Here is a 19,874-nt window from a genome sequence, read left to right on the forward strand (position 1 = left end):
ATGGGGATTTTTGATTAAGTACAAGCCATCACATCATCTAAAAGTTAAGGCTTACATGTTCTTTGCACTGGAGTGTGCAGATGCTGAGGGTGGAGGATCTGGCATCTCTGATGTTTCTAGCAGGCATTCATCTCCTGCACAGAATTTTGATAGGCCTAAGTGACCTTCAGTCATGCAAATCTGTGGTAATTCACTGTTGTGATTGTGAGAGACTGACATTGTACTGGAAAATTACACAGCTGTGTAGTAGGGAAGGAACCATTTTTTTCTGTTACTGAAAAGCAGATTACACAGCTTGGATTTTTGTGCAGTAACTTCACTGCTTTGCACTATGGTTCAGCTTTCTCCTCCCACTGCTAGTCCAACAGGACATTTGATTCAGACCCATGTAGACAAATTACAAGATAAATTATCAACATCAGGACACATTTCTCTCCATTCAAGGCAATGTCAGGGCCAACATGAAGTAAACATGATTTCTTTATTTGAAGACTTAGTGGGGGAGACAAAAGGAGGGAAGACCTTAAAGTTCAATATAGCATTCACATAATGGATATTGAAGCACTATGTCCCTTCAAGGCCATACCCTTCAGTGACAGCAAGGACTTTTTGTATCTGCACCCCACTGCCAGTCTGACACAAAAGCCTCTCCTTCTGGAAATGGAAAAAGGCCAATATCTCTGGCTGTTTTCCCTTTAGTCACTGAGCAGCAGGAAATAAATTGTTTCTCCTTCCTGTAATTCAGCCGGGCAGTTCAGGTCAGTACATCTGCCTCTGCACTGTGTGCTGTGACCAGAAACAAAGCTGATCTCAGATGCATTAAAAAAGGCTCTTTGTGAGTGGGACAATGCCAAAGAGCTGCAGGGAGGCTAAGTTGTGTTGTCTGTGCCATGGCACACAGTGATTCCTGTAACACAGCATGGTTCACAGGCAAAGGGTGCACAAGGTAAAAATATCAGAGCCTAATTGCTGCTAATATTCTTTCCTACTTTATAACCTGCATTAGTCTCCAGAGCTGCTTTAGCAACTGCTTGTCAGAAATTCATCATAGAGTTCAGGTCGGAATGGACCTTAAGTATCATCTAGTTCTGGACTGTAAGTGCACATTAATAGGTCATATTGACCTTCTGGGAAGTTTGAGGCATGTTTAGAAAATGCAGCAAATGCATCCACAAGAATAAGAATAAAGAGGAAAGCAAGTAAAAAGAAGAATGAAGCATCTTGAAATTAGTCTAATGGATGGCAAAAATAATGTGGTATTCACTGGAGTGATAAAGGAAAACATGGTCTGGAAATTGAAGTTCATGGAAATGTATCTGGAGTAAATGAATGCTGTTTATTCTGACACATGAGAATATTGCTTTGTGGTGGTTTTTAATGCCTTTGTAAGATGAGGCCCTGCTGTTAGATGTGAAGGTCATGGCAACACCAGCAGCACCCAAGGGCTGGGGAATAAAGCAAAGGCTTTATTTACTGTAGCAGAGTAAATTGCCCTGCCTCTTTCTTGGTTATTCCAAAACCCCAGGAATGTGTAGGAATGTTGCATGTATAGATGAGGCTCATATCTGATCAGATAGAAACTGTTTCATATATCAGAAGAACCCTGAAATACAAACTGCTGCTATTATTGGAAGGGACAAAGGGATTCCCTTCACATCACAGTGATGCCATATTTTGATGCCATAGACCTGTCGCTAAAGGAAATGGTCAAGTGGGAAAGATCTGAGCTGATTGTGACCGAGCTGATGGAGTACAGCCCGTGCAGAAGCACTGATTTGCCAATCCCAAAGGCAGGGAAGTGATGATACTGTGTTGCTGCCATCTCAGTTAGAGCCAGGGCTGCAGCTGTTCTAGTCAGAGCTAATTAGTTAAACCGTTGGGGGTTTTTACACCACACAGTACTTGGAAGGGAAATATGCTCAGTGATGTTCATTTCAAAGTATCTGATTGACACTGTGAACTAGATAAATTAATTCTGTGTGCAGCCTCTCAAACAAGAATGCACAGTGAATAAAGAAGGACAGAAACCTTTTCCAAAATATGAATATGATAATTTGGCAAAAAATATACAATTTGAAGACAAGTAATTTTTAGGGAAGTTCAAAATACAAGCTCCCAGCAGTCATTAATCATATTTTCTAATAGCAAAGCACAAAGCATAAGAGTTCCATCTTCAGACTTTACCCACCTTTTTGTTGAAGTATATATGTGCATAGTATAGAACATAATCTTCAAATTCTATGACTCTCCAGAGTGTCTTATTATTTCTCTGGTCTAATAATAGGCCAGATAACTATGACTTCACTGTTTGCAGGTGATTAACAGATGTACTAGTAGTACAGTTGATATACTGTGGAATGCATCACTGAGAAAACAGCAATGCTTCAGCCTCTCTAAATTATTAGGAAGTGTTAAAGATAAACTGGTGAAGAGACAGATCTGAACTCCTGGAAAGATAAAGAAACATCCTGTTAGTGCAGCAGTGGCATCTGTGTATTCTGAATGGTTGATTTAATCCATCCCAGTCAAATAGCTACATACTTGGAGGCAGAAAGTTAGTCACCTTGATGACATATTGTTATCTCTGTAACCTTCTGTATTGCTCATAAGTGTGGTCCTTGGCGCCAGGATCTGTCTATGTGCAAGACATTACAAAACCTTTCATTTTTTGAAAGTGGTCTTCTACTGAAAGGAGGGAGAAGCTAAGGCTGCTGCAGAACCTTTTGACATAGCTGTGACTTTTCAGAGTTGGTGTGAAAGGTGCTGGATATGAATTGGCAGTAAGTGATGGATGCATCTTTTTTTTCAATCTTCTTTTAAGTGATACAGTTTGGCACCATCTGTAGCTTGAGGTCTTCCCTTGCTTCTGCTTCTCACGGTTTCTCTAATTGTTCATTAAATCCTTGGCACTTAGACAAATGTTCATGTGTTTCTTAAGCTGAAAATGATAGAAAAATACTAGAGAATGCAGGAGCCTGTATACTTCGATTAGTCAAATAGATGGATTTTCCTGTCAGAATCTTGCAGAAAAATACAGTAGCTGATGTACTGAAGATAAAATAAAATCAACATCAAAAGAGGTTTATATATCAGATTTTCATACATCAAGAGGGTTTTAGACAGGTTGGCAGGCATAGCACCTGAAAGCTTATTTTGAGAAAAATCAGCTGAGAAAACCTGTCTTGGAGTGACTTTTTGATACTGTATCCCCTATCTCAAACCAAGACAAAACCTTGACATTCTACCAGACTTCTGGCTATTCATCTGTATCACAGGCCTCCAGGTATCTTAGATGCTATTAGCAACCACTAAGTGTTGGACTTTATGCTGCATTATGCAATCTTGCTTGTTTTTAAAGAGAGGCAGAAAAAAAATCCCAAAACCAAATGCAAATTCTGTCAAAATTTAAAGACATTAGAGCACAGAATTTTTGGGTTGGGCATGGAAATTTTTTCCTGACTCAGGATGAATACATTTTCCCTGACTTTCTTCCTGTTGCAAGCATAAACTGAAAAATCAGTTTTTACTAGAACTTGACCCACTTGACCCACTGTATCTGGACCCATGCCCCTATGCTGGCAAGGTAGAGCGTCATTGATGCCTGCTGAAAAGTTTCTTCATGCCAGGGGGTTGACTGTAGTAGACATTCTGTGCTGTGAGATGGCCACAAAAAGCTGGCAGAGCTTTCAGTTCTGTTACTACATTGTATTCCCAGGAACCTGTGGATGGCTCTATGACATAAGAAAGCAGACACAAATCCTAGATGTAGTGCCCAGTCCCAGATAATGAGGCCATTTGGGTGGCACATTTCTGTCTCAACTGACTGGTCACTACTGTATGTTTTGTGACATGGTGATGGTTATTGTTTATTAGTTTGTTTTTCACCTTGGTGTAAAACACTATACAGTATATATACTACTATACTACTACTCCCCTGCTCAGAAGTCCAGTGATAGATGAGCACTCAGTAATTCATTGTGGAGGCTGCATTTATTCTGACACTGTTTTTCCTTCTAGGCTGTTGGCTGTGATTATGAGATAAATTCCAATGCAACAGAAGACCAGTGTGGAGTTTGCCTGGGAGATGGCTCTGCTTGTCGTACAGTGAAGATGATGTTTAATCAAAGTGAAGGATTTGGTAATATGGGTTCTTCCTTTAAATTCTTCCATTGGTGAAGTAATTTCTCTATGTAAAAATGATTAAAGTGCTTCTCATTTAAAACTGAGTGGTCATCTATGTGGGAAATTGTAAATGGGTGTTTCAGTGAATCATGCTTCTGCCAGAAAAAAATGCATGCTCTGTGCATAGTCAGATCTGGTCATCATGTGATCTGCAATGCTGGGCTAATGGCCTGAGTAAAACTACTCTTTTCTCACTGAATTGGGAAAGGAGAAACAAGTTCTTCAGTCCTTGTAGAGCTGTGCATACAGCAAAAGTTTCATTAATTTGTTCATATCTGTTTTGGTAGCATGTAGATTTAATTTTAAGGAAGGGAAGGATTAATAGCATCTGAGGGTTGCCAATTCACAGGTGTGCAGAAGAACCCACAATAAGGTTGCTCCAGGATTTAATGAGCCCAGTGTGTAGGTAAGACAGCTGACATTTTGACTGTTATTGAATCTTGGATCTCTAGATTCTTATCAAATGAAACCACATAACCAGGAACAATTACATAAACACCATCCACAGAATTTTAAGACAAAAATTTATTATGTTGAGTGACAAGCTCAAAAGCTTGCTGCTGATTAGCTTTCCTTTCAAAATCTGATAATGTTTATTGGGAATCAGCAAGAGGCTCTGGGAAATCAGGAAGTAATTGAGCTGGTGGGGAGGGCCAGGGTGAAGGCAGAAGGCAGAAGATGATACACTGAACAAATGGTAACTTCCCTTACCAGACAGTTGCAATACATTTAAAATAAAGTTTATGTGCAGCAGCAGGTGATTCAGACAAAAATAACTATGCTAAAATCTTGAAAGGATATACAGGTTTTTGTGTTGTAATAGGATACAAATTGTCTTATAGTTTTTATGCTTTGTGTTTTGAACAAATGTTATTCTAATTAAATAGAAAAAAAAAAAAAAAACAAAACACCAACCCAACCCTACTATAAAAAGACACCAACATTGCAAAGCCAAGCTGCCAGGATGTGACATAATTAAGATTTTCCATGCTGTTAATTTGTCCTGGTTGTAAGTATGCCTTCTAATCAAGCCTTTAGTTACATAACCACACTCTGTGTTTATAACATGTCTTCACTGAATGAATAGAACATTTGGGAGAATCATTAGACTTGGTTACTTACTGTAGACCTAGACCACAGATTTCCTGAATAATAGAAGTAATTCAGTGAGTTTCCAGATCTTATTACTTCATTCACTTAGAAAAAACTGATTCACTTAGGAAAAAATGTTTGGATTTCCACAGTCAGTCAAGGAGACTTGCAAAAGGTAACATTCAAAAAATGCTCCTTCTTAAACATCAATCACTGGAAATCCATATATATAATTATATATCAATTTAATTAGGAAAGACGTGAAGTAGACAGATTCTATTTTGTACCATAGGCAGCATAGGACATTTTAACAAATATTTATTACACCACAAAAGAGCTGCAAAGAAAATCAGATTACTGATCAGAATACTGATTAAGGACTCTCAGGCACTTATTTACAGCAGCAGGTTATTGTGCAGCACATAAATAGTTCTGGTAGGAGAAGAACATTGATACTGAAGATTGCTTAGCACGCCCAGTGTGGTTTGTCTCACTCGTGTGAGATAAATCAAAGGTGATAAGCTCATTTCACAAAAAAAAAGGTGAACGGGATGTGACTCTCAGAATTTAATTCATGACCTCAGAAAGGTGTGATGAGAACTGGGGAACTCATGTTCCAGTCTTGAAGTAAACCAGCACAAAAGGCAGCTCACACCCCCAGTGCACCAGCTTGTAACAATGTCATCCATCTAATTTCTGGAGCTCAGCTAGGGGCAATAACAATAAAGCTACCTGTGTTTGTGTTCAAGTATCTATGTGAACTTCCTATTTTTACAATTTAGTAGCAACAACAACAGCAGCTTCCTGTAAGGTGAGAAGCACAGCGTCATCACATATTGCCTGTGATGTGAACAAATTTCTGTTCACATAATAGATGTTCACATCACAAATAGATGCTTTGGGTCATTCTTAACACACAGACCAAAAATCTCTAAAGAGATAGCTACCCATGAAGAGCCCTTGAACTTTGTTATGAAGATTGGTAGTTTACAAAAATGTGCTGAATTTATAGTAGTAATTTGAGGTATTTGAATAGCATTATTTTGTTATTATTGTTGTTGTAAGGCACACAGTCACAGAGAAGTTAAATGCCTTAAGAGAAGGCACATGGAATTCTGTGCATACCTGTACATTGGGTGCAGATGAAAATGTTCTTTGCAAATTGAAAAAAAACCTTTCCCACAACAGGCTGTTAACTTGCTGGAACACCCTGACATTTCTCCAGATTACAGTATGCCAGAGCCCTCGGGCATTGTTATGGAAATGTTGATACTCTTGTGTGGAGTAGATTTCCCCTGGCACAGCTCTGAAAGTCATTCACCTCCTCATCCCTTCTAAATACCACTGGCATTGCCTCAACACTATTCCCCAATTGATACTAGAAACCCTGACTCAGAAAGTCACACTATTAACAAACTTTGTGACACTATTAACAAGCTTTGTGACAGCACATTTGTGTATTTTTTCAAGCAAAGCTGTTGTTTCAATCATCTTACAAATAAGTAAAATGCAGTGACATTTCTGTTGTTCACCTACATAAATTTTTCTTGTCTCTTAGGATATGTTGATATTGGGCTAATTCCAAAAGGTGCAAGGGGAATCAAAGTCATGGAAGTTACAGAATCAGGAAATTTCCTTGCTATGCGAAGCAAAGATCCAGAAAAATACTACCTGAATGGAGGCTTTATCATCCAGTGGAATGGTGAATACGAAGTGGCAGGCACAATATTTCAGTATGACAGAACAGGGGATCTAGAAAATTTGACTGCTCCAGGACCCACCAATGAATCAATATGGATTCAGGTAAACAATAGATCAGGAGCAGAACTTGCTCGCTTGCATGGCAGCAGAATGTGCTGGGGCCCTGGAAGTGGGGCTGGGAAAATATGTATGTTGGTATATAAAGCTCTATTAATGTGCTGTCTTGAAAAAAAAAAACCAAAAAACAGTTGAGCTCTTTTGGATAGAAATAATCACTGTGCTTTTGAGGGTTGTTCATCCTGCCTAAGAGCAGAAGTCCTATATTGCACATTTGTTAAAGGCTGGTATAATCCTGTGCTGCCAGTAGGACAGGGATCCTGTTGCCTGTAGATGGTCAGTTCTTTGCCCAAACTTTCTTATCTCTTGTACGAACACATTTGACGAACACATGGCTGTGATGTGAACCAGATCCAGATGAAAAATAAGTTGTTACAAAAAGGGAGCTGATGTCAGCCTGTGCAAAGTGAGAGCTAGGGACAGCTGACAGCAGTGACAGTTTACACAGAGCAAGAAAAGCATACAGCATTACACAGATGGATTAATTGCTTATGGTAGGTGAAACTCACCCATTTAACATCCACAGAGGCTGATTTCTTTTGTTTCTTTCATGTTATTTTATGGATTCTGACTTAAGCATAACCAGCTTCTGTCAGTTCTGAAAAAATAATTTGGAAGTAGCCCGTTATCTTTGGAAGTATCTCTCATGGCTTGTTTGCATATGTATCCACCATGCAGTCAAAATAATTGTATTAGGGGTTTGATGGGAGACCACTTTCACACTTTGAATGTCTGGTGAGAAGACAAAACTAATGAGTGCTCAGACTTCACTTTTAGTAAAACTGGGAAGAAGAGTAAAAGTTCATGGCTGAAATATTTTCCCCTTGATTATGTTTACTTTCTGCCTCTCAGATAAATTTCTTGAGTGCTCCTTCTCAGCTGGAATTTTTCTTCTTAATTCAGAAACACTGAAAAATAATATTAAAGCACTGTCTGAATAGCATCTGTAATTTTCTGACTTAACGGTTGTTTTGTAACAGCTATTTCAGAAGGTACTAAAATTATAATTAATAATGGAGATAGGCAATAGCTCTTAATCAACAGCATAGGGATGCTTTGGATGGATCTTTTCTTATAGTCAGTAGAATACCAATTATGGTGACCCATTTATTCCCACCTGTATTTGCAGAAATGTGTGGTAAACAGCTGTGTCTTTGAAAAATTCATGTATACCACTGTCGACAAAGAAGTGGAAATTTTGCAAGTCTGCTTCTCTGAACTGGTAGCAGACTTTATGGGCAGTTTTAATTATTCCAGTTTAACACTTTGAAAGCTTTTGACTTTAAACAAATAATAAACCCCACTCTCTCCAGCTGCTTTTTCAAGAAACTAACCCTGGAATAGAGTATGAATACACTGTACGCAAAGAAGAAAGTAATGAGAATGAGGTTGGAGAGCCAGAGTATTTTTGGCAATATGGAGAGTGGACAGCCTGCAGTGTTACCTGTGGAAGAGGTAATTCCTCACTTCCTTTTTCTCTTACTGTTTGCCTTCATTTCAGATGTAGTCCTCAAAGAGGTAATGTTCTTTAGTCTGCATTTGGTGGGAAATCAGATCACATGGTTACAAAAATAATGTGAGGAATCACTTGTTTACTTTAAGGGTGGTAGAGCACTGGAACAGGCTGCTCAGAGAGGCTGTGGAGTCTCCTTCTCTGGAAACATTAAAACTCTGCCTGATTGTGATCCTGTGCAGTTTGCTCTAGGAGACCCTGCTTTAGCAGGGGGGTTGGGCTACATGATCTTCCATGGAAGGAACCTGAAGAGGTTCCTTCCACCCCAGCCATTCTGTGATTCTATGAATAATGTATTTTGACTTCTAAATAAGCATTTTTTAAATTTTATAAGTCAAATAGGTTTCTAAAACACCTGCCCTGAAATTCTCAGCTTCTGTGAACCAAAATAAGAAGGTACAGTTTTCTTTGTCCTCATAATTTTTTTGTTAATACTGTTCACCATAGCCCTTCTTTGCAGCAATACAAATTTATAGCCTATTGTTTCCCTATTAAGTCTTTTCTAAATAATAACTACAAAAAAATTGTTCATTTCTGTCCTGCCTTGACAAGCAATAACTCTTTTTTGTGCATTGCTCAATAATTACTTAACTGCAATTAGTCTTGAGAACTTCCATGTGTTTGCCAGTTTGGCAATAGCTTGGCTACCACTGCAGTTATACTGTAGTTCTGTGCAGCACATTAAACCAGACAAGCAGAATGATGACTGTGAAGTAGGATCTAACAATAGGTGTAGAAGTTGGCTTCTGGTAACTCACACAAAATGCTAGCAGGAGAATTTCCTCTGAGGTAGCTAACATCAATGAGATAAAGTTAATATTTGTAGTAAACAAACAAAAGGATAAAGAAAGCAAATCTTTACATTAGTATTTTTTTTATCCATCTATTGTGGGAATAATTTTGAAAATGTGATGAAAAAGTTGTATGTGAAGGAAAGTCTGAACTTGGGGGAAAGGAATTGTAGCCTTCTGCCTGAATTAACTCTTGATTTTCACAGGACAGTAAAAGAATTCTGGAGATACAACCATAATCTTGTTCTTTGACCATTCTGTACAGTTTGAAAACTGTACAGAAGAGTAGAAGATCAGTGTTGCAACCAGACCAATAATATGAGAAAAACCTTTTCTAATGCTAGAGTATTGTTAATGGTTTTTGGTAATTACTGCTTTTTTTAACTGCTTTGTGGAAGAAAGGAAAAAGGACAAACAAGTGTTGTAACAAACCCAGTTGTGATTCTAAAAGTAGTGATGATTGCAGGAATAACATTTTTAAATCTCTTCTGCCAGAGAAGATTCTAAAATGATGCATTTTCAGTGGTTTAGACAAAAGGCATTTTATGACCTAATTTTATAAGATTAAAAAAGAGAACTTTTAAAAGCCTAGTATAAAATATCGCATCCCAAAACCATCCACATATTATTTGAAGATATTTATATATATATATAATAATCAACATATTATAAAGATGTGTGTTCATTCATATATATGTGTGCTTGATTAGATAGATGTTGTGGGTTTTTTTCTGGTTTTCTTTTTTTTTTTTTGAGAAGAGTCTCTCAGCACAAAACTTTATGTGCTTTCTGATGGGGAGACATCCACCTTCTTCTTTAAGTAGGTGCCCAGAACAAGTGGTTTTGCTTAATTGTGTTCTGTAAGTTTTATTTCTGATACCTGCCTAAATCTGAGTCATGTTTAATGTAAAAATTGTTATGATAAAAAGGGAAAAGGAGGGGAATGTGTTAGTAGACCGTTTGTTATGCTGTTTTGAGGTTCTTTTTACATTAGCTGCAGTTTTCCCAGAGCTGTTTCTCACTAGGTAAATTGTAGCCCTGTGTACTCTCTTCTGGCTAACAAACTGTGTGATGTAGCTTTGATTTCTGCCACATGAGTTACTTAGATAACTGTGGTATGTGAGGTTTTTTCAGTTCTTATTTACTAACTGAATTCCTCTCTTTCCTGCATTTTTGCTCTTAGTAGGTGTTTCTTGAGCTTGCTGCCTTTGTATAAGTAGAAATCATGTGTTTCAGACAAGATTACAGACTTGGTGGCATCAGTTGGAAGGGAAACCAAGAGGTGCATCCCAGTTCATGAAGGGCACAGACACCTCACTTCTCTGCATTCCTTCGTGGACAGAAGAAAATAAATTAATAAACCTGTAGCTCTCTTTCTACTGAGATACAGATGTTTAGAGAAGTAACTGGACAGGTCTAAAGAAGGATGTAGTTTGCTAGTACAGTGATGCAGAGCATTGTCTCTAACTCCCTGCTCATGAAAACAGAGAAATCCTGGCACAGAGTTTCAATGCATCACTTGGAGCGGGGAAGTCTGATATGCCAATCTGCCTGCAGCTTTCTGCACGTTCACATTGTATTTGGTTGCGCTCTGGGCCATTGGGATGTGGACCAGCATAATTTTTCATAGCACCACTAAGGCTGGAAACACCTGCAAGATCAGGGAGTACCAATCCTTGATCAAACACGACCTTGTCAATTAAACTGTGGCCCTAAGTTCCACATCCAGTTGTTTCTGGAACATTTCCTGGGATGGTGACTCCACCACTTCCCTGGGCACCCTGTTCCAATGCTTGACTGCCCTTTCAGTGAAGAAATTCTCTCTGATGTCCAGCTGACTTCCCCAAAACTTCCTTCTGGCTGTGAAAAATGTGATTGATTTTATGTGAATGTTCACTCTGCTTAGATTCAGAACTTACTGCTGTTGGCAGTAACACACTTGTTGTACCAAATCACTGGCATTTTGAAGTGTTCTGAGAAGTTTATAAGATAAAAGTGCATTGAAATAGAAAATATCATCTTCTGCTATGGCTGTACTGCAGGACAAGTGTTATTGAAGATAAACCTACATGGAGATAAATAAGAAAACTGTATTTATTTAGCCTAATGTTAGTAGTAAATAGCTGTTAAGGATTATTGCAATTACCATTTGGTAAACAATAAACCAATATTTTTAGGATAAAAAGGAGGACCAAGAAAGATGAACTGCTGAACTAACTTTGACAGCCACAGCCAGTGGGAGAAACTGATCCTTACCTAGACTTCTGTTCTCTTGGCAAACCAGGACCTGCCAAAGATCCAGCACAGGTCCTTCCATGACCACTGGCCAAAACCAAAAAATCCAAGGGTACTTCAGCCTTTGGTGGCCACAGAAATCAGGACAATACAAACAAATGCTTTCTGGAGCCAAGAAAGAAAATTTGTATTAGGGTATAAGAAATTGGGCTACAGGCAGGGCAATGGACTGATACAGGAAATCTTCATCAGTCCTAAGAGAAAAAAATATGATTTAGCCCTGCGGTGCATCTCCTTATCCATGGGAAATATACCCAGAAAAAGTCCCAGTGATGAATAAAGACTTTGTACAGTGAAGCTGTCTCTTCCCAGAATGAGCCCAGGGTAGCTCTCTGGACATATTTTCCCCCAGATTCTTGGCCTCAAGGTAGCACCATGCCATGCCCTGATGTGTATCCTTCTCCAGCTCCACTGCAGTGGAGAAATAGAAGATTCAAATGTTCTCATGGCTTCCTTCATTTCCTTCATGTGCTCCCACCTTTTGTAGTGTCAAAGAAGGCTCTGGCCAGTCTACTGTAATGCCACTGAACGGGAAAAAATACTCTTTGAAAAATCAAGGTTTTCTGCATGCAGGGAAAAGGAGAACACACTGCATGCAAGGAAAAGGAGAACACACTGCAATACTGATACTCATTTGCAATGTAGAAAATAGATAAGTAGTTACACTGCAATCCAGTTCATGGCAAACAAGCACCGAAGGGGATAATTTGTAGTAAATGTCATAATCCTCTCTCTGTCCTCAGTGCAGGACAGGTTGAATCTCTTCCTCCTGTTTGCTTTATGCTGAAAGGAATTGCTTTGCAGTCAGAATGTGTGCACGCTGGTGTCCTGCAAACTGCTGCACCCTCTGGACAAGAGCTGTCCCACCAGAGCCTGCTGTCAAGACAGCAGGTAGAGCCTTTAAGCTTTTGTACATGCAGATTAATTGAAATGTGTCACTGAGGTTCTTTTCTAGACCAACTACCTATTATTCCTTCTTTAAATAATCACAGAACAGGTTATATCGGAATTACAAGTATAAATGCTTTCTCCTTGTCTAAAGGCTTTGTTCTTGTTTTTTAGAACCAGCTTTGAGTGGCATTAAATGTAACAAAAAGCGTAGCACAGCACAGTTGCAACTAAGAGAGAATATTAGCCAATATCAGAAGTTTGTTTCTCCATAGATAGTATCGGTAATTGGCAGATTTTCAAAGCTCTGCAAAAGAACTTAACTCTAAGATTCTTTTTGGGGTTAACAGTTATGTGCCCTCTAAATCCTTCACAACTTTTATAAACGCCACTCTACAAAATTATCTCCAAGTGTTCCTAAACTTGCAGTGCTGTTTTTAGAATACAAAGGTCACTCTGTTTCCATTCACTGTTGGGTGTCGGAGAATAGCACTGAGAATGTAAGGACTAAAACTTGTATTCTGTGCATAACTTGTGCATGTGCAGAATATAATTTGCTCATTCAAATACAAAGTGAACTCCTTGCAGACTATCTAAGTGCATAACTGAGATGATATGTTCAAATGAGCTCTGAAGTCAAATATGCATGTTTCTCATACACCTTTTATACACTTCCTTGTGATCCTTCATTTCTGTTGTTTACAGCCCATATTGAGATCTCTGTGGCAAAAAGGTTTCTAATCTCTCTTTCAGAAGGCTTTCACACTCAGATGACTTTGAACTGGTACCTTTCTTTGCAAACCAAGTGAGAAATCAAGATACATGTGTGTCAGCCTCACATCTAAAGACTCCTACTTGTAAGGTTTTTTTCACAAAGCTGAGATAGTACACATCAGGTGAACTAATCAGCATTGAGGTCAGAGAGAAGTAAAAGTGGTGAAGGGAGGAAACACTACCTCTCAAAGCCCTTTAAGAAAAACGGTTAGGTTTCAAATTTTACTGAGGTTTCAGTATATTTAGAATTTTTAATCTGTGGCTTAAATAGGATATTATCCACTTAAGTTGTATAACTTGCTGGGTCAGGGTCAGTAGTGACTAGTATTCTTCTGCAGTGTTTTCCAGTTCAACTTGCTCAAACTGATAAAACCATTTCATTATGTCATAGCATGTAAACCTACATCTATATGTGTGTGTTGCTATATGCATACAGCATATCTTCCAACTTTGGAGCTGAACTGCTAGAGATTTTGAAACTACAGTGGGAGTTCACATAACTTTCTTAAAGAAGTTGTTTATTAGAATAAACTAGTTCATTGATGTCAGCTGGTCATTTTATGAGAATGTACAGCTTCAAAGCAAAACTTTTGCAAATGTTTATAGGGGCTTTTAAATTAATTGCAGCAGCTGAAATGACACTAAAAAATTATCAAAGCAAAAGATTTCTTGTTGTTTGTATTTGGAACAACAACATATAATTTTGAAAGTAATAGAAATATTTCCGCCAGCTGCTTTGTTTACAGCTAGCAGAAAGGTTGCTGAATTTTCTAGACACATTTATTCCAGGGCATAAAAGAGAGCAGTGCTCCCTGGGAGTTCTATGCTGAAACAAAAAGCTTTCTCTTGTTTGAAGTCACCTATGAGTAAGATGTCACCATGTCCAGGCTTACTGCAGTCTTGCAGCTGCACCATGGACCCATGGACCCTTGAATGCCTCAGTCCCTTAATCTTCCCTTAGAGGTGACACTAATCACTGTTCTAGAAGATCAGCCTTCATATCTGGCTGGAGCAGAGTCAGTCATCAAATATTATGCTGTAGTCAGTAATTGTTTTATATGTCTCAGTCATAAGTCTGAAAGTAATCAAAAAGTGAAAGCATTTCCTAACATACCTGATGTTCTCAGCTGGTAAAAAAAAGGGATATAGGTTTCCATTGGTTTATATGAAATTACCCAAATATGCATGCAAAACTCTGTGCTGTGTTCTTGAGCTGGTGCAGGATTAATGATTTGATTTGTTGATCCTACAGGACTTTTCCAACCTTGACATTTTTATGATCCTATGAGTATATAGAGGAATATATTACTATTTCCCAAGTATTTTCTATGGATTGCTGTTCTTATCTTCCACGTAGTTTCCTACACTAGTTATTAGGAGGCCTGAGGAAAGGAAAAGCTTGTTTCCTAAACATACTGCTAAATAGCCTAACACTTATCCTTGCTGTCATGATTACAGTGCTGTTAGGCCCTGTGCATCCCAGGAGGAAGATAAAAGTTCTAGAGAGGCAGTGATCTGCCAGTGTGTATTAATTGCTGAGAATTAATAGCACAATTAATGAGAGTTAATAAATAATTTTTCAGTCTTTTTAGTCCTTAAGATTTGTTTGGACTGTTTTAATGCCTCTATATCAGATGCCTCTATATCATATCTCACTGCAATCTTTCAAACTGTAATATTGCAGTACTTTTGTTTACACTGGGTTGAAGCAAGAGATCTGCCTCAAATTATTGCAGAACTATGTGGGAAGCAGGCTCCTGGAAACTGGCTTTCTTTAGATTCACACTAGCTTAATGTAGTATTTTGGTTCATGTTTCTTTCTGTTTAATGAGTGGGGTTTTGTATAAATGGAAATGTTAGGAAATAACCCAAATGGTTTGTGTGGGTTTTTCTGTGTGTCTCTTCACCACTGTGCTTTGCCTGTTGTGCTGAATGTTGTGTATTACTTACTTAGCAAATAGAAAACATTTTTCATCATCAATTTCAAAATGTGTACCAAAACTTCTTAAAAGTTGAATTCACATTAAGAATCATAGGATTATTCTGTTACTCTGATTTGTGTTCTGCTTAAACAGCCTTCCCAATTAACAGAGAAAAGGTCGGCAAAACCAGGCTTGCTATGAATAGCCTGATTGCTGCTGTGTTTCCTCATCTGTGGGTAACTCAAGAACCTTTCATAACCATTTTAACCTGATTGAGGGTCTGCAGGAGCCCTTTCTGAGGCTAACAAATACATTAAGGGAAGTGCTTTCAAATCTGTCATTTGAGCTCTGATCTGATCCGAAAGAGCTCCACTTAACCTTTTCAGCTTGGCTGAAGGATGCGTGTACCTGGGGATCTCTGCAGTTCCTCCCCAGCCCGGGGGATTACTGCTTCTCTCTTTGTGTGTGTGTCTCTCTGGCAGGGCTGCAGCGGCAGATCGCCCACTGCGTGCGGAGGGGGAGCAGAGCCGTTAAAAGCTCCTTCTGTGACCCAGCGACGCAGCCGAACGGGCGGCAGAAGAAGTGCCACGAGCAGGACTGCCCGCCCAGGTAATGGGTTCTGGGGGGCTCCGGGGGTGGTAAATAGTGTCCCTACTCTAAGGAAGGTATTCCTGATGCCAGGTTGGCATGGCATCCACGGCCTTCCATGGTGCCATGGTGAGGACTGCTGCAGCTTGCAGAGCAAGGTGCCAGGAGCCCCATAATAAACAAATCAGAAGTGAGCCATCCTGAGAGGTTTCTGAGTCAAGTTACTGAGCAGTTTGTGCTGGAAATGGCAGAGATTGTTCTCTCATGTATGTAGATAGTGGTTTTGTTCAGTTTGGGTATGGGTGTGCCTGAACAACCATATAGGTTCTTACTTAAAAGCTGTATTCTTGCCTTAGCTCAAGTGAGCTAAGAAGAATTACTGTGTGTTCCAAAAGCAATTAGCAGAGCCTTTAGATGTTGTTTCTCAGTATTTATGTTCCTTCCCTTGAGTGAAGTGCAGTTTTCTTAGTTCTGCGATCACATGGGAATAATTCTTTCTTTTCTCATAACATTGTCTTAATTTATATTCATCACTGGTTTTTCTGTGCTACCATTCTGTGCTACCATTCTCTGCTACCATTTTAGCATTTAGTAGGGTAAGGAAGATTAAACATTCCAGATGCCTGCAGAACTGTGGGCTTGTACAATAGGCACTGACTTGCTGAAAGAGATCAATATTAGTTTTTGTTTCATGCTTTAGGTACTTTGGTTTTGTTTTCTGCTGTCTTTGAAAGTTGTTTACCATGCTGTTCACAAAGGTACAGCAGTGTTTCAGAGTTAAATCGAAGCAGTGAGTCCTTGGAGTTCATTGTGTTGCATTTGTCAGCAGTGAATTTCGTGAAACTTTAATGTGAAAAGTTATGTGTGGTTGTTGGTTTTATTAGTTGTTTCCAAGTATCTTTATAACAGTGTATGATGCTTTGGTGGGACTTCCATCTTTGTGCTTGCAGCATGGACTACCAGCATTTCATAATTCTTTATAGATTGCTAGGAAATCAATTGACAGTAGACCAAACTTTTTATTACTTGACTAGTTAAGAGCTGAGGCTGCCCATACACATTGAGGTGTTTTTTCATGGCACATACAAATTATACTATCAAAACTATACTGTCAATTTAAAAAATCCTAATTAACTCAATTTATGGCATTTGTTCTAAGTGACAACATTATTCTGACCTGCTCTTAAAAGTGAGAGAGGGGAATTTGTCCCTTATTGAGCAGATTGCACAATGTCATACATAAACCAAACTCTTCTGCAGAGCCGGCAGAAAAGATCTCATCTGCTGACAGCCTGTGATGCTTCTTAAGCTCATTCTGTGCTGCAGGGAAAATCACAAGTCATCCTTCTGAGGACAGCAAAACCACAACAAAATGCAGTGCAGGAAAACCATATGTATTTAATTCTAGACTCATGTTGCATATTTATTTTTCTCTTAGGAACTGTAGGAACTTGACCAAGGGACTGAGTTCCTGTTCTGGCTCTCAGCAGGGCCTACATGCCTAAGGAGAAATAAGTCAAACATAAATCAGATTTCTTTGTAATGCTCTTCCAGCTTCCAACTGGTTTTAATTCAATGCATTTCCAGATGTTTTTATGGCTTGTCTAATCAGTAACCTCCAATGAACTTCACTCATCCAGCCTCCTTCTGCAGCCTTGATAAACTTCTATTACATATAACATCCTCTGCAAGAAGGACCACCGCTCTAGTGCCTGTGTGAAGCATTACCACATTTTAACTGTTTTAACCTGGCTCTCACTATCTTCTGTTGGTGGCCCTGAGTTCTTGTATCAGAAGAGATGGCAGCAAAGAACGAATTATTACTCACTCTTCCCAAGCCCTTCCTCTTGTAAATCTGCTCTCTGCTCCAGGGTGTGGTCTCAGCATGGGGTTAGTTGGTGTTCACTTTTCCATAGCATATGTGGCACCTCTAATCCAGACAGATGGTTACTAATCTTCCTTCGAAACCCAAGACAGCTTAGTGCAGTTTGTTGGTTCTAAAGGAAGTCTGAATGCTGGAGGCAGGTGTGACTGTCCCACATGGCATTCTGTGGGATAACTGAGAGTCACATGGAGCTGCTGAGGACTGTTCCGTAGAGAGGCGGCTAAATTCTGTGCCAGAGGGGAGGACAGTGCTGTTAAACACAACCCTGCAGGAGACCTTTCTTTAGTGCTGCAGCCACAGAACTGAAATCGCTGGATGACCTTGTACTTCTCAACAGGTGCTTTATAGTAGGTTCTAGCCAAAAAATGATGGCTGTTCCCTACTAAATTACACCGATGAAAAATGCTACTGACCACTAAATAAGAAATAGATAATTTATCAAACAGAAGCTACAGACAAAGAATAAAATGGTTGTGACTCTCACAAATAAGATCTTACCTCATGAATCCATTTCAGGAAGTCAGTTGTATACTGTTTAAATTACAGACATCTAAGAAGTCTAAGCCTTAACATTCTTGTTTGTCAGCTAATTTGCTCTTTGTATTTATTTTATGCTTATTATTATACTTTCTCCTAAAATAATTCAGAGGAAATTTAAAAAAAATTAAAATATCACAATACGTGTATTTTGCTGTGTTTTGATTCAGAACAAAATAAAGGTGACTGGACAGCTGAGAGTTAAAATGTCATGCAGCCATTCATGTACTGCTTCAGTGATATAGCTTAGGTGCAGTGCATCGAGACTGTAGCACAAATGCTTGCTTTTTCCCACATCATGCTATGGAGTATGGTTTCCAGTTGAATGTTTCTTTGGTAGACAGGTATTTAGTCCCATAGATGTTAATGTTAAAATCAATGGATACTACTTGAAAAATAGTGAGATTTTAACTACTTATAACATTGTGAATAAAGTTTTGCTTTCCCTTGTAAAGAAATTGTCTTCGGCCTTTTTAACTTGACTACCTACTTGAACAGAGTAACCATAAATAGATTATTTTAAAAGTACTTGGAGTTTGCTACTTTTTATCTGTTGTTATTGTGTTGTCCTGCTTCCAAACTGCTGACTAAACTTCCAACAACCTAATAAGAATGGTTTCTATTCCAAAGCACAGAGTAAGAATCCATGCACTGGATTCCATGTTATTTGCTGTGCCTGATGCTGGACAAATACATAATGAAAGCCAACAGTCTCTCTTCAGGTGTGACATGCCATGATGGGAAGGAGGGAACTTTTGGCCCCATAGCCCCAAAATCCCATGCTATTGCTTTTTCAACAGGAATCACACATCATTCACCACACATCTTCTATGTATAGATGAGGACTATGTCACAGGCTTTTGAGCTCTGCCTAATTTGTTACAAGCCTTAGAAACCCAGTTTGTAAGGAAAAGATAAGTCTCATTTAAGGCAGCTGAATGCCACCTGAAAGAATGAGATTTTCTTCCTATCTCTGTCCCAGGCTTGCAGAAGAGCTGAGCACTCATACCTGCAGCTCAAAACTACCTGAAGTTATGTTTTCACCAGACAGGCTGCTCTCTGTTTTGACAGTCTCAGGAAAAACAGTGCTTATGCAAATTAATTACCTAAATTGTGCATTTTGCTTATTTGTTTGTTTGTTTGCTACCACAATCTTTCCATGCCATGCCTGCCTGTGGAGATAAGACAATCGTTTCACTTTGCAGGGATCTGTTGATGCATTAATACTTTTAAGAACCACTCAGTTGCTGTAGCAATAAATGCCAGAGGTATAATCAGAAACCAGAGGTAGGAACAAATATTGAGTGCTGACTCCCATGAGTCAGCCCAGTTTGTCCCAGTCTCTCACTACAGTCTTTAGCTTGTCCCAGTCTCTCACTACAGCTTGTCCCAGTCTCTCACTACAGTCTTTAGCTTGGCTGGGAGATCCAACATCTTGGTCATTTCCTCTCAGAAGTTGCATATTTAGAGCTCGGATTGCTGGATTAATTCTGGATATGTGTTTGGCAGTCACATCCAGTTTTGGTTATGCCTCTGCACTGCGAGGAGATAGCAAAAGCTCCAAGATAAGCAGAGCTTGGCAAAGCAGT

At 39.0% G+C, this 19,874-nt stretch overlaps 1 protein-coding gene across 1 annotated transcript in view; it reads left to right on the forward strand.

Annotated features, from left to right (window-relative positions):
* The window catches only part of ADAMTS12 (ADAM metallopeptidase with thrombospondin type 1 motif 12), a 143,509-nt gene that overhangs the window by 103,327 nt on the left and 20,308 nt on the right, over positions 1-19,874 (forward strand). Inside the window, exons 14-17 of the mRNA XM_053968776.1 lie at positions 4,018-4,138; positions 6,833-7,077; positions 8,406-8,547; positions 15,758-15,884. Coding sequence (XP_053824751.1) covers positions 4,018-4,138; positions 6,833-7,077; positions 8,406-8,547; positions 15,758-15,884 — 635 coding nt within the window. The remainder of the gene's footprint in view (positions 1-4,017; positions 4,139-6,832; positions 7,078-8,405; positions 8,548-15,757; positions 15,885-19,874) is intronic.

The sequence above is a fragment of the Vidua chalybeata genome, chromosome Z (assembly GCF_026979565.1).
Source record: "Vidua chalybeata isolate OUT-0048 chromosome Z, bVidCha1 merged haplotype, whole genome shotgun sequence".
NCBI lineage: Eukaryota > Metazoa > Chordata > Aves > Passeriformes > Viduidae > Vidua > Vidua chalybeata.